This window comes from Gymnodraco acuticeps, unplaced genomic scaffold, assembly GCF_902827175.1.
Source record: "Gymnodraco acuticeps unplaced genomic scaffold, fGymAcu1.1, whole genome shotgun sequence".
In the NCBI taxonomy this organism is placed as follows: Eukaryota; Metazoa; Chordata; class Actinopteri; order Perciformes; family Bathydraconidae; genus Gymnodraco; species Gymnodraco acuticeps.
Genome location: NW_022992191.1, coordinates 863,120 through 877,100, shown reverse-complemented (window position 1 = coordinate 877,100; position 13,981 = coordinate 863,120). Strand labels below are relative to the sequence as shown.

At 42.5% G+C, this 13,981-nt stretch overlaps 2 protein-coding genes across 2 annotated transcripts; one reads left to right on the top strand and one right to left on the bottom strand.

Moving 5' to 3' along the window:
* Positions 1 to 2,460: 2,460 nt before the first annotated feature.
* smim20 (small integral membrane protein 20) lies at positions 2,461 to 4,334 on the bottom strand. The gene is made up of 3 exons (XM_034205196.1): positions 4,153 to 4,334; positions 3,111 to 3,167; positions 2,461 to 2,667 (listed from the first exon to the last, which is right to left on the bottom strand). Exons 1-3 carry the CDS (start codon positions 4,259 to 4,261, stop codon positions 2,624 to 2,626), a joined length of 210 nt encoding a protein of 69 aa, XP_034061087.1. The 5' UTR covers positions 4,262 to 4,334; the 3' UTR covers positions 2,461 to 2,623.
* A 62-nt stretch (positions 4,335 to 4,396) lies between these two features.
* man2b2 (mannosidase, alpha, class 2B, member 2) lies at positions 4,397 to 13,968 on the top strand. The gene is made up of 19 exons (XM_034205195.1): positions 4,397 to 4,622; positions 4,773 to 4,919; positions 5,116 to 5,221; positions 5,306 to 5,478; positions 5,616 to 5,731; positions 5,886 to 6,063; positions 6,165 to 6,363; positions 6,452 to 6,642; positions 7,142 to 7,313; positions 7,391 to 7,527; positions 7,676 to 7,953; positions 8,284 to 8,475; positions 12,105 to 12,348; positions 12,436 to 12,546; positions 12,775 to 12,967; positions 13,050 to 13,196; positions 13,282 to 13,394; positions 13,481 to 13,598; positions 13,707 to 13,968. The coding sequence occupies exons 1-19, from the start codon at positions 4,497 to 4,499 to the stop codon at positions 13,808 to 13,810; spliced, it is 3,045 nt and encodes a 1,014-aa protein (XP_034061086.1). The 5' UTR covers positions 4,397 to 4,496; the 3' UTR covers positions 13,811 to 13,968.
* Positions 13,969 to 13,981: the final 13 nt, after the last annotated feature.

Below are 13,981 nucleotides of genomic sequence, written 5' to 3'. Positions count from 1 at the left end.
TTACTCAATATCAAGCCACACTTATTGTTTTTACTTCGGCTGTGACTTTGTGTGTGCTCAGCTGTGTTTCGCTGTGTATCGCTAAACAAGGAAATCACACCTCCACGGAGCTCTGCGCGATTCACAACGTCCCGACTGGTCCCGACCAATCGGAGCACACTGGGCTCACAGGGAGGGGGGAGGGGGGGGGGGGGGGGGGGGCAAGAGCTGCAACGAGCCGTTTAGTGGAGAGTGAATACTGCTGAATACACATAGGCCTACTTTACAGAGATGCTGTATGAGAAACCAATGTGATTTTGGAACATTGAACAATGTAAATCTATTCTAGTATACCTCAACAATGGAATGATGATCAGTGGAAATGGCCATGACATGTGACCTTTTTGTATTGATGTTGGAGTCCTTTTTAGCTATGGGTTTACTTATCTCTCTCCAACAACTAGCCTATATGTTGTTTTTATGCTGTCTTGTATTTCCCTATGATTTACACCATGACATTTATCTTTAAGAGGGTAAAGTATTACAAAACTTTTGATCCATAAAACTAGGTAATAAAACATCTGCATCAAGGTTATGAGTTACTGCATCGCCCCTTACTTTGATGTTTGCAGCTCACTGAGTGTTGGCACAGAAAACCTCCTTAACGGTAACACTTCAAATGTCTTTACTTCAAATAGAAATGAATGCCACATTTCCCTGTCTTCAATTACAGAGTGTGTCATAAGGAGGCTGTCCATAATTCTTCTTCACTTGTTATTTTCAGTTTTATTCTCCACACTTGATTTGAGAGAGGCGTTCGCCCTGCTCGTATATTACATCCCGCCCCTTTCCCGAAAGCCCTCTGCTGTTACTCCAACCCCGTGGCCTGTCTGTCAACCCTTGTTCCCATGGCAATTAGTTAGAAAACCTGCCCAATTATCTGGGGCTCTCGAACGCCCAGCAAACAAGCGACGATGTGCCACCATTATCCACCAAAAAACGCCTCTATAGCTGGGGGAGATTTGTGTGATGGGTTAATAGTAGGATAGTAAAAGTGCTGCAGACAGAGGCAACATTGTGAGTTCATATAGTTTATAGTGTGCTCTGACCCTATTGAATGTTTTATAGTAAGGGTGTCTATCTACATATCCAGCTGAATGGGACGAGGCCACAAAGAGAGGACAAAGCATTAAAGCCCGTTGCGGTCCCGCTTCTGAAAAGACAGGCGTAAGGAGCGGGTTTGAAACCAAATGTCATGGTGTCACAGTGATTCAAAAAGCTGAGAGCCATGCTGCACAACCTGTTACATACTTTGCCAGGCCAAGCAACAGAGATTGAGTGTCTCTCTATTCTGTGTGTAGGTGACGCGTCCCCTCAAGAATGTGGTTCTCTTCCTCTCGCCGTTCGCTTCAATTTCCCCTCTTACTTCACTCACTGTCGCTTGAGGAATCTGGAAAACACCAGCGGGGAATGAGAGGAATTTCAGCTTTTCGTTTTTTCCCTTAACCACCCCCTCACCCTCTTTACTTTGGACGCCTCTGCACAGCCGGGCTCTTGAGTTTTCTCTTGTTTCTGAATGCGGCCCAACAATAACAACCTCTCATAAACAATGGGGCTTGTTGATTGGGGGGTTGAGAAGGAGAGTGGCCCTCGGAGTATGTTCTGCTGGCACTAGGCCGCGCGAGCGATACTAAACGTCCAAACGGCTGCATCCAAAGATTTTAGGGCAAGTTTTTAAAAAAAACGCACCATCTCTGAAGGACCATAAACACATGCTTTAGTTCTTTCTTAATCTATCTTTCCTCCAAACAGGACTTTGATGGACCAAACGCTGAAAGGGGTTGCTGGTCAATGTCAGGAAACCACAAAAGTACAGGGGAAAACAAAGTGGAATTCTCTGCTTTTACAGCACCCGTGGACTCGTAAAGGGAGTCTGGATCACATCGGGTAGGATTGTGAACAAGACGACCACGGATCTCTGCCCCGTCTTTTTCAGCCTATGGGCAAAACACAGCTTCAGTCACATGCCAGTTAAACAGCCGAGCAACAGTTATACCCAGTGTTTGTGACATAAATCAGAATAGTGATGTGTCCTGGAATAACTCTGACTCTTCTATTTCCATTTTGGAAGATGATACCGCACAATACAGGATATTGTCCCTCATGTGTTGAACCACTTTTATATCAACTAAATCAAAATAAAATTTCAAAGGACATTCTTTGGAAAAGGATGGCTAAACAAATCACTGTCTTTTGTAATTTTTTAGAGGCCGCATACCAAAGTTAAGCTTTTGGAAATAGAGAAGTTTTTCCAAAATATCTCAGATGTACAAACAAAATATAACAGTCCAGAGGCTTTTGTTGCAACACACAGGTGTGGAGCTCCCCCTTGTGGACAAAATGATAATTAGCAGCAGTTTATTCTAGTTGTTGGTACATTTGGATAATGAGTCAAATGTGAAAGAAAGTCATATAAATATGTTTCTGTTATAATTCAACTTTATTCATAGGATTTAAGGAGTCACAACCAGAAATAAACACACTCTGGAAATCATTCATTCGCACACCAAGCACTCAACAAACAGGCGTTCTCTGTTCAACATCAGCATCAGTGTCCATGGAATGGGTTAGATGCCACTGGTCGTCATTTCCCTGCAGGCTTGAATGGATCGGACCAAACCTTCATACCTTAAGAGAAAAATTAAACATCTACAGGTTCAGAAAGGCATAATAATAAAAATAATAATCATCTATTAATGATAATATTCAAAAAAATTCAACACTAAGTGCTTTTAAAATCTGATTTCCAATTACCAAATATATGTTCTCCATACAGTACTAAAAGACTATCAAAATGGTGCTAATATTGTAAATCCCATCTGGAGCTCCCTACAGAACTGCATTGAGACGGTCAACCTTTGTTTGACAGACATATACCTGACAAGTCTCGCAATGTAAATCACGTTAATATTCAACTAAAGAAAGTCCAATACTTTCTGACTGATTGTAAAAAAAAAGATTTTTATAAAACAGCACTTTTTTGCGGCATTTCCACATAAACAATATTCATTGAGTATAACAAATATACCTGTTGTGTGGACCAAGTTCATAAATCTACTATGTGCTCTTACCCGCGGGTTGAATGTCTGCCTGGTTGACTCCTGCCCGGTTCGTCTTCTGAACATCTCCTAGCAAAGACAGAACGGTACAGTATTGTCAGAAGATTTCGTGGTCAAAATCAATGCCATAAACAAAAAAATAAACATTTGCAGCTTCATTGTTCCCTTCTGTCTGCTACACTGTAATAAAAGTATAAACTGTTTGTGCCGACTTTCCATCTGTGCTGGCCAAAACTGGATCAAAAATAAAAAGACTGTCCAATAAGATGAGTGGCAGAACAAAGACATTCAATAAAACCACCAACATTTCAGCTAAATGAATTTTCCTGGCATCATTCTACTTTGTTCTTTGTTGTGTTTACTGTTTAGGAAAAGTGGAAAGTAACCTCTGGGTGTCCAGTTAGAAAACTCATATTGCATGCTTACAAGTCTGTGGAAACCCCTTTTAACTCTGTCCACATTTAATTTAACAGTAAATGTCAATACTAATATGTTTTGGGAACATAAAACCATTACTTCATTATGTTAAATTAAAGTGCCATATAGCAGGTTAGCTGACTAGCTGGCTAACTAAATATTTAAAGATGCAAAGGTTTTATTGTCACATGCACAGCTACAGTGTAGTGATGGCAATTATAATTTTAAGTATATATATATAAGTCATAAAACAATACAAAAATAGAGCAAGAAAACACAGTTTAGATCATTAGCAATAAAATAGTCCAAGAAAATGTTGCAAATTAACAATGTGCAATAAATAAATAGACTAAGATAGACTAAAAACAGCATGTTAAATCAAATACTCTAGTGGAATAAAATACTGCTTATTGTAAAAATAATAAAATGTGAGTTACAAACATGAATAAGTTATGGAGACACTCAGACGTTTAGCAGTCTAAGCTAATAGCTTAGTTTATTTGAGTAAAGCAAAACGTAGTTTAGCTGTGTTTACAAAGAATATGTACAATGCTTACATGTTTATTGCAACAACACACTTAAGGACACTAGTTAGGTGTCTGGTTTTGTAACCGTATTTTTATAAAAAGCCACTTACTGTACACATGGTTATGCGCCATTGGGTAGACAAATATCGGGTAAAACGCGGCGGCAATTGCTGTTAGAAAGCCCCCAAATATCAACGCTATTCTCGCATTTTTTGACATTTTAATCTACCATTTGGTGGTCCTCTCACCTCCAAGTGCAAGCAGTGTTTACAATTATTACTTCCGGTGTAAAGGTTACGCAAACCACGCTTTAGGGGGGAAAAGCGGCGTCAAGCTCTTTTGGTTCTTCTGGGCTGCCGTCGTCAGAGTCACATGCTGCAGCACAACAATAATAAGGAAGTGTGGGAGAAGAACTGTAAAGTTATTTAATTTCTTCTTTCATGGGCTTAAAACGATGAGCTTTTTGTCCGTTTTGGTGTTTTTTCTATGCTGCTGTTACTCAGCGGGAGAAAACGAGCCAATTCAAACCTTTGTAATCCCTCACAGTCACATGGATGTTGGCTGGGTTTACACTATTAAGGTAGGTTTCTATCACCATTTTCTCTACAAAAAGGGTTAAACTTGATGTACCTCGTGCTGTTTGAATATGCCCCCCCTCCAAAACACTGTTAACCCTTAATGTGGATGATTGTGTGTATTTTGCGCTAAAGATAATGTGTATTTTCCATAGGAGAGTATGCACGCCTATGCAGGTAATGTGTACACCAGTGTGACTGAGGAGCTGTCAAAAGACAAGGATCGCAGGTTCATCGCTGTGGAGCAGGAGTTCTTTCGACTGTGGTGGGATAATGTGGCCACAGACACTCATAAGAAACAAGTAATGATGGGTTTACACTTTGTTCTGATGTAAAACAATGCAAAATTGTCTCAAAATGTGTCTTAAAGGGACTTTCTTGTGTGGAATTTTATAATGTGTGGGGATTTGAATGAGACGGGTGACAAAAAGAGTGCATCGGGTGCTGACCTTAAAATTCAGAGTAAATGTTTAACCCATCATGCCTTGTGATTTCTAGGTGCGACAGCTCGTAAAGGAGGGTCGGCTTGAGTTCATCCTCGGGGGCCAAGTGATGCATGACGAGGCCGTAACCGATCTAGACGACGAGATACTACAAATGACAGGTAGTGCATCACATATCCTGCCCCTGTAAATGTCATCTTGAGAGAAGAGATATGTAGTTGACCTGTTTCTCTGTGGTGCTTCAGAGGGACACGGTTTCCTTTACGAGACGTTCGGGGTGCGTCCTCAGTTTTCCTGGCACGTGGATCCATTTGGAGCCTCTGCCACCACGCCGGTCCTCTTCGCCTTGGCTGGGTTCAACGCCCACCTCATCTCTCGCATCGACTATGACCTAAAAGACACCATGCAGAAAGACAAGGTATTAGTAGATGCATCAGCACAATTACTACTGATGGCAATACTTTCAAAAAAATCACATATTGTACAACAGAAGTGGCAGTTTGCACACTTTTACATTGTCAATCAGCATGTTTATTTGTCTATCTTTTGTTACAGAAACTACAGTTTGTATGGAGAGGATCCCCCTCTCTTAAGGAGAAGCAGCAGATCTTCACACACACTATGGACCAGTTTAGCTACTGCACCCCATCCAACCTGCCATTTTCCAACAGGTAGTCCATGTTTATATGATGTATTAATGACAGACAGACAGACGTGCCCTGAACTCTCTACCTACATTTCACCTAATTTATATTTTGATATTTCTAAATTGAGTATTATTAAATGCACAAACTGGAGTTTTTTCACCATTTTCTTACGTCTCAGCTCTGGTTTCTATTGGAACGGAGTCGCCTTGTTCCCCGATCCCCCTAAAAACGGAGTTTACCCCAACATGAGCCTGCCCGTCACCAAGGAAACGATACACGCCTACGCCAAGACAATGGTGGATAACATCAAGCAACGTGCGGCGTGGTTTAGGACGAACCATGTGCTCTGGCCATGGGTGAGAAAGTTGTGAATCTGTGTAATAGCATGAGTTTTTACATGATTAGAATATTTATATAACATAGAACTACAATCTTGAGCTTTATTCTCGTGTTTCAGGGCTGCGACAAACAGTTCTACAACTCATCGGTGCAGTTCAACAACATGGATCCTCTAATGAAGTACATCAACCAGAACAGCAAAGAGTTTGGGGTGACGGTTCAGTACGCCACTCTCAGTGAATACTTCCAAGCCATCCACCAATCAGATGTTGTCTGGGAGCTCCGTGGAAGTGAAGATTTCCTACCATATTCCACTGGTGAGAATCTGTATCCTCACGTCAAAAGACAAAACAAACACATTTTTCTTATTTAAATATAATTTACCCTGGCTGATTTATTTCCTAGAGCCGCACCAGGCGTGGACAGGGTTTTACGCCTCCAGGAATGTTCTGAAAGGAGTCGCACGACGGGCCAGCTCCCAGCTGCATGCAGCGGAGACTCTGTTCACCCGGTACCGGATCAGTTTCCCTGACGGACCTGTAGCTAAAGACTGGGCTCTGGAGAAACTGAGGGCGCTTCGCTGGGCTGTGTCAGAGGTGATGTGTAAAAATACGTTTCCCCTTATACAGAAAATAAAGCAAAGTCACGCCGAAATACGTGACAGGGTTTCGAAATGTGGTTTGTTATTCGCAATTCTTAAGCCAATTTTAAGGTTTATTTAAAATGTCCACTTTGTGTGCTTAGATAATCCCATATTTTATAATCATGTCAAACCAGGTTTATGGTGCGCTTCATTTGCTCACCTGTCAATGCCATCATAGCCCCTCTATTTGCCCTTATTTCAGGGGGAACATGGAGGAAGGGAGTCGGCAAATGTGCATAAAAGTGGCTCAATTAAATAGGAATAACATTTAAAAATATTAACTTGTCCGTAAGGGATTTTCATCGGCACTGGTGATTGTTTAACAGTAAGGACTACAACTCCCAAGATCCTAAGATGCTTCACAACATCGTCAAAGTCTACCTTTTGATATTGATTGGATTGAGAGACCTCTACAACAGAAATGACTTTGAAACTGGCGTGTGTTTCTCTAGGTCCAGCACCATGATGGCATCACTGGCACCGAGTCTCCCAAGGTGGCGGACATGTACATGCAGCATCTGACGCAAGGCATGATGGGAGTGGACGAGCTTCTGGCTGCGCTCTTCCTGCTGCCCCACAGCCTCGAAACACCCGGCATCCTCAGCAGCCGCTACCACAAGAAAGGTGTTGACATTTGCTAGCTCACATTAGCATGCACTCATATTCAGCTACATGCTAATACTAGCTGTCATTCTCAACAGGTGTTCATCACGCTTTGGAGCAACATGTGATCGTTTACAACCCGTTAGCTTGGAACATCACCACCATCATCAAGGTCACCGTAGCCTTCCCTAATGCAGCTGTATTGGATGATGATGGACAACTAGTGCCAGCCCAGGTTAATGTTGTTTTTATTATAACGTTTTAATAATCTCCAAAGAAGAACTAGGAAACTATTGATGGACTGGGTGAAATGCAGCAGTTACAGGATAATGATAAGAGATGTAATAGTACAGAGAATCCATTCTGTTCTCCGTGTGTTACAGATCCAGAGGTCGGCACAATCCAATGTGACCTACGACCTTTTCATCGTGGTGGATCTCGGAGGCCTTCAGCACAGAAAATACTTGGTTAAATTATCTGAGGAGAAATGCTCCGGGAGGTGCAAGTGTGGCCGGACGTACAAAGCTAAAGGAGTTCAGTTTGAGAGACGCTTCACCCGGGACTCATGGGAAATAGGGAGGAGGCTGCTGCCTGTTCTGAGTGGATGCTACGAGCTGATGTTTGACCAGGATACTAACCTACTGCACAGCATCACGCATCTGTAAGAGAGTGTTGCACCACATGCAGAAATACTGAAATATTTGCACTAAAAACAGGGAGTAGTTTACGTATTATTACAGAAAATACATTTGTAATGGATTGTTTTTCAAGCATATGGTTCAAATGTCTCTTAGCCAGTCAACTGAATAATACATTTTGAATTTGGACATTTGTGCAAAACAAGCCATTTTAAATGTTAATCTGCGTTTTTAGAATTTGTAATGACTAATTTGCTTAAATTGCAACTATCCTGTCTAAATCCCATTTCTGTGTCTCATACAAATGCCAGTGTAGCTCTCTGACCTTTTGACCTGTGTGTCATCCTTGGCAGTCAAGATAAAAGGAGAGTAATGATGACTCAGGATTTCTGGGAATACCAGGCCAATGGAGACGTGAAAGCCGGGCCCATCTCTGACAATTACATCTTCAGCGCTAACGGCTCAGCTGTTCGGTCCTACAGGGCGGTGGAGATGGAGATCATCCCCGGGAAGATCGTCACGGAGATCAGGCAGTACTTCTACAGGTAACATCAACCTTCATTAGTGCAGTAAATCCATCCTAATGTGGTATTTCATCTTTTCAGTTAAAGGTCCCCTATTATACTGTTTTTCATCAATATATCACAGGTCTCAGATATATACAAACATGTGTCTGAAGTGTTTGGCTCCAAACACCAAACAGATCATTGCAGCATCCCATAATCCCCTCTGTTACAGCTCTGTTTCCAAAGTGCTGATTCTCTGTCTGTTACTTTAGATGAAAATAAGGAGCCCCTCCCCACGCCCCTCTGAGAGATATTTGGTTAGAAAGAACACAATGGTGCTCTAGGAGGAGATTCAGGTGATAAGGTGGGGGGGGGGGGGGGGTTACCTTGGTTGCTGATTGGCTAATGGTTACACAAGACAAAACATCGTTATGACATCATAAAGTGGCCAAAATCTGATCAGCTCATTTTCAGACAGGTTTTTATAGAAATGGATCAGGACAAAAAGAGAGAGAATCTTTTTTCTGAAACTTTCAGAATCTCTTTCCACAGAGGGGACACATGTTGATGTAGAAGAGACATGAAGAAGAGGGGACACATGTTGATGTATAAAAGACATGGAGAAGAGGGGACACATGTTGATGTATAAAAGACATGAAGAAGAGGGGACACATGTTGATGTAGAAGAGACATGAAGAAGAGGGGACACATGTTGATGTAGAAGAGACATGAAGAAGAGGGGACACATGTTGATGTATGACAGACATGGAGAAGAGGGGACACATGTTGATGTAGAAGAGACATGAAGAAGAGGGGACACATGTTGATGTAGAAGAGACATGGAGAAGAGGGGACACATGTTGATGTAGAAGAGACATGAAGAAGAGGGGACACATGTTGATGTAGAAGAGACATGAAGAAGAGGGGACACATGTTGATGTATGACAGACATGGAGAAGAGGGGACACATGTTGATGTATAAAAGACATGAAGAAGAGGGGACACATGTTGATGTAGAAGAGACATGAAGAAGAGGGGACACATGATGATGTGTAACAGACATGGAGAAGAGGGGACACATGTTGATGTATAAAAGACATGAAGAAGAGGGGACACATGTTGATGTAGAAGAGACATGAAGAAGAGGGGACACATGTTGATGTAGAAGAGACATGAAGAAGAGGGGACACATGTTGATTTAGAAGAGACATGAAGAAGAGGGGACACATGTTGATGTAGAAGAGACATGGAGAAGAGGGGACACATGTTGATGTAGAAGAGACATGGAGAAGAGGGGACACATGTTGATGTAGAAGAGACATGAAGAAGAGGGGACACATGTTGATGTAGAAGAGACATGAAGAAGAGGGGACACATGTTGATGTAGAAGAGACATGAAGAAGAGGGGACACATGTTGATGTAGAAGAGACATGGAGAAGAGGGGACACATGTTGATGTAGAAGAGACATGAAGAAGAGGGGACACATGTTGATGTAGAAGAAACATGAAGAAGAGGGGACACATGTTGATGTAGAAGAGACACGGAGAAGAGGGGACACATGTTGATGTAGAAGAGACACGGAGAAGAGGGGACACATGTTGATGTAGAAGAGACATGGAGAAGAGGGGACACATGTTGATGTAGAAGAGACATGAAGAAGAGGGGACACATGTTGATGTAGAAGAGACATGAAGAAGAGGGGACACATGTTGATGTAGAAGAGACATGAAGAAGAGGGGACACATGTTGATGTTGAAGAGACATGGAGAAGAGGGGACACATGTTGATGTAGAAGAGACATGAAGACGAGGGGACACATGTTGATGTAGAAGAAACATGAAGAAGAGGGGACACATGTTGATGTAGAAGAAACATGAAGAAGAGGGGACACATGTTGATGTAGAAAAGACATCAAGAAGAGGGGACACATGTCGATGTAGAAGAGACATGAAGAAGAGACGACACATGTTGATGTAGAAGAGACATGAAGAAGAGGGGACACATGTTGATTTAGAAGAGACATGAAGAAGAGGGGACACATGTTGATGTAGAAGAGACATGAAGAAGAGGGGACACATGTTGATGTAGAAGAGACATGGAGAAGAGGGGACACATGTTGATGTAGAAGAGACATGAAGAAGAGGGGACACATGTTGATGTAGAAGAGACATGAAGAAGAGGGGACACATGTTGATGTAGAAGAGACATGAAGAAGAGGGGACACATGTTGATTTAGAAGAGACATGAAGAAGAGGGGACACATGTTGATGTAGAAGAGACATGAAGAAGAGGGGACACATGTTGATGTAGAAGAGACACGGAGAAGAGGGGACACATGTTGATGTAGAAGAGACACGAAGAAGATGGGACACATGTTGATGTAGAAGAGACACGGAGAAGAGGGGACACATGTTAATGTAGAAGAGACATGAAGAAGAGGGGACACATGTTGATGTAGAAGAGACATGAAGAAGAGGGGACACATGTTGATGTAGAAGAGACATGGAGAAGAGGGGACACATGTTGATGTAGAAGAGACATGAAGAAGAGGGGACACATGTTGATGTAGAAGAGACATGAAGAAGAGGGGACACATGTTGATGTAGAAGAGACATGGAGAAGAGGGGACACATGTTGATGTAGAAGAGACATGAAGAAGAGGGGACACATGTTGATGTAGAAGAGACATGAAGAAGAGGGGACACATGTTGATGTAGAAGAGACATGGAGAAGAGGGGACACATGTTGATGTAGAAGAGACATGAAGAAGAGGGGACACATGTTGATGTAGAAGAGACATGAAGAAGAGGGGACACATGTTGATGTAGAAGAAACATGAAGAAGAGGGGACACATGTTGATGTAGAAGAGACATGAAGAAGAGGGGACACATGTTGATGTAGAAGAGACATGGAGAAGAGGGGACACATGTTAATGTTGAAGAGACATGAAGAAGAGGGGACACATGTTGATGTAGAAGAGACATGGAGAAGAGGGGACACATGTTAATGTAGAAGAGACATGAAGAAGAGGGGACACATGTTGATGTTGAAGAGACATGGAGAAGAGGGGACACATGTTGATGTAGAAGAGACATGAAGAAGAGGGGACACATGTTGATGTAGAAGAGACATGGAGAAGAGGGGACACATGTTGATGTTGAAGAGACATGGAGAAGAGGGGACACATGTTGATGTAGAAGAGACATGGAGAAGAGGGGACACATGTTGATGTTGAAGAGACATGAAGAAGAGGGGACACATGTTGATGTAGAAGAGACATGAAGAAGAGGGGACACATGTTGATGTAGAAGAGACATGAAGAAGAGGGGACACATGTTGATGTAGAAGAGACATGAAGAAGAGGGGACACATGTTGATGTAGAAGAGACATGAAGAAGAGGGGACACATGGTGATGTAGAAGAGACATGAAGAAGAGGGGACACATGTTAATGTAGAAGAGACATGAAGAAGAGGGGACACATGTTGATGTTGAAGAGACATGGAGAAGAGGGGACACATGTTGATGTAGAAGAGACATGAAGAAGAGGGGACACATGTTGATGTAGAAGAGACATGAAGAAGAGGGGACACATGTTGATGTAGAAGAGACATGAAGAAGTGGATTTTGCATAATAGGTCCTCTTTAATATATTTCAACTTCTAGAGATGAAGGTGATAAAGACTACACTTACTCCATCATAACCCGAGTCCCAGAATGCTTTGGGAGCAGGCTGCAGTGCCACAGGCTGGAGCAGAGGTACTGGGTGGGTCCGCTGCACCTCAACACAGAGGTGGTGCTCAGAACCAGCTCCTCCCTGAAGAACAACCGGACCCTGTACACCGATGATAACGGCTATCAGATGATGAAGAGGACATACAGGGAGTTCATCAACAACACAGTAGCCAGAGTAAGTTCCTGGATGTATAAGGCAATTCTGGTATAATGGGAATACTGGAATCTGTGGCATAATGTGTGTATAATGTGTATTTTGCAGAATTACTTCCCCATGGTCCGGGCAGCGTACATTGAGGATGAGCTCAGCAGACTGGTGCTGCTCAGCGACAGAGCTCACGGTGTGTCCAGCCAGGCCAACGGACAACTGGAGGTAAAAGGGAATATATGTTATTTATATTTGGGGTAATACACAAATAACAGGAAGTGAAACATATGGCTGTAAATTAGAGCTTACAAATTATATTAAAGTAAAACTAAACTGAAATTGCCAGGTTAAACAAAAATATAATAAAAAGGATAACAAAAATATAATGTTTTTAACTTTTTTGCTTTAATTATCATTGGGGACCTTTAACATCCTGGGTGTTTTCCTCCTCAGGTCATGCTCCATCGGCGTCTTTGGAACAACCTCCCCTTGAACCTGGGCTACAACCTGACCCTGAACGACAGCTCGGTGGTGCGGCCCGCCCTGTGGGTGATGCTGGGCTCCATCAGCACCGCCGCCAGGCTCCAGCAGAGGGAGGCCATCGAGCTGCAGCACCCCCCTGTCATCACGCCCATAGACCAACCCCGTGAGAGCTCAGCTATTTAGGGCTCAAAACCTTTGATTTTTGTGTTTTTTTAGCACTTATATTTTGTCTCTTGTATCCTCAGAGAAGCCATGGCATGAGAAGAAACCCAGACGACTTTCTCCGGTGCGTTCGGTGGTCCTGCCGCCCAACCTCCACCTGCTCAGCTTCAGTGTCCCCGGGTGGAACTACAGCCCTAATCATGCCGTTCACCTCGGCCACATAAACTCAGGTCAGGTCACAGGTTGTTTTTTTTTCCTTTGATTTTTCCTAGGGATTACATTCTGAAAAGTGTATTTTGTTTTACATAAATCTAGGTAAGGACTTGCACTCAGAGCCGGACTACGATCGAGTCCTGTTGAGGATCATGCATCTCTTTGAGGAGGGAGAAGACCCAGAGCTCTCGAAGCCAGTCACCATAAACTTGAAGGTGCGCCACATATACTCGCAAGTGGAAAGCCTTACATATTTATCATTTAAATATAGAACTTACATGATTTCTTCCCTTTATAACAGGATGTCCTGCAGGGCATAGGGGAAGTAAAAGGGCTGGAGGAGCGTTCTCTCACAGGAACCTGGGACATCACCACGCTGCAGAGGTGGACGTGGAAGACTGAGGATAACTTAGAATCAAGTGAGAAGTCTTTTAACACTGGCATTGAAATATTTAAAAATAAACCTATATTAATATGTGGATTTTAAACATGTTTCCCATTCCTTGTTTGTGTTTTCTTTACCTCAGACAGCACCATGTGTCCGAGTGGCGGTGATGGTGCGTTCAATGTGACCATCTCTCCCAAGGAGATCAGGACCTTCTTCGTTCACTTTGCCTCCAAGAACTTTTAGGCTGACCTGTCTTCCGTGAAGATAGCGAATGACAAAGCTTTTAACAGTATTTATACACAGTGTATATAAATGCTTCTTTTTGCACATTTTGTTAATTTGTTGACTGATTGATTGATTCCCTGTTGATTGACTCTGAATAAAGTGATTATTTTTGATAATTTCGTTCATTGT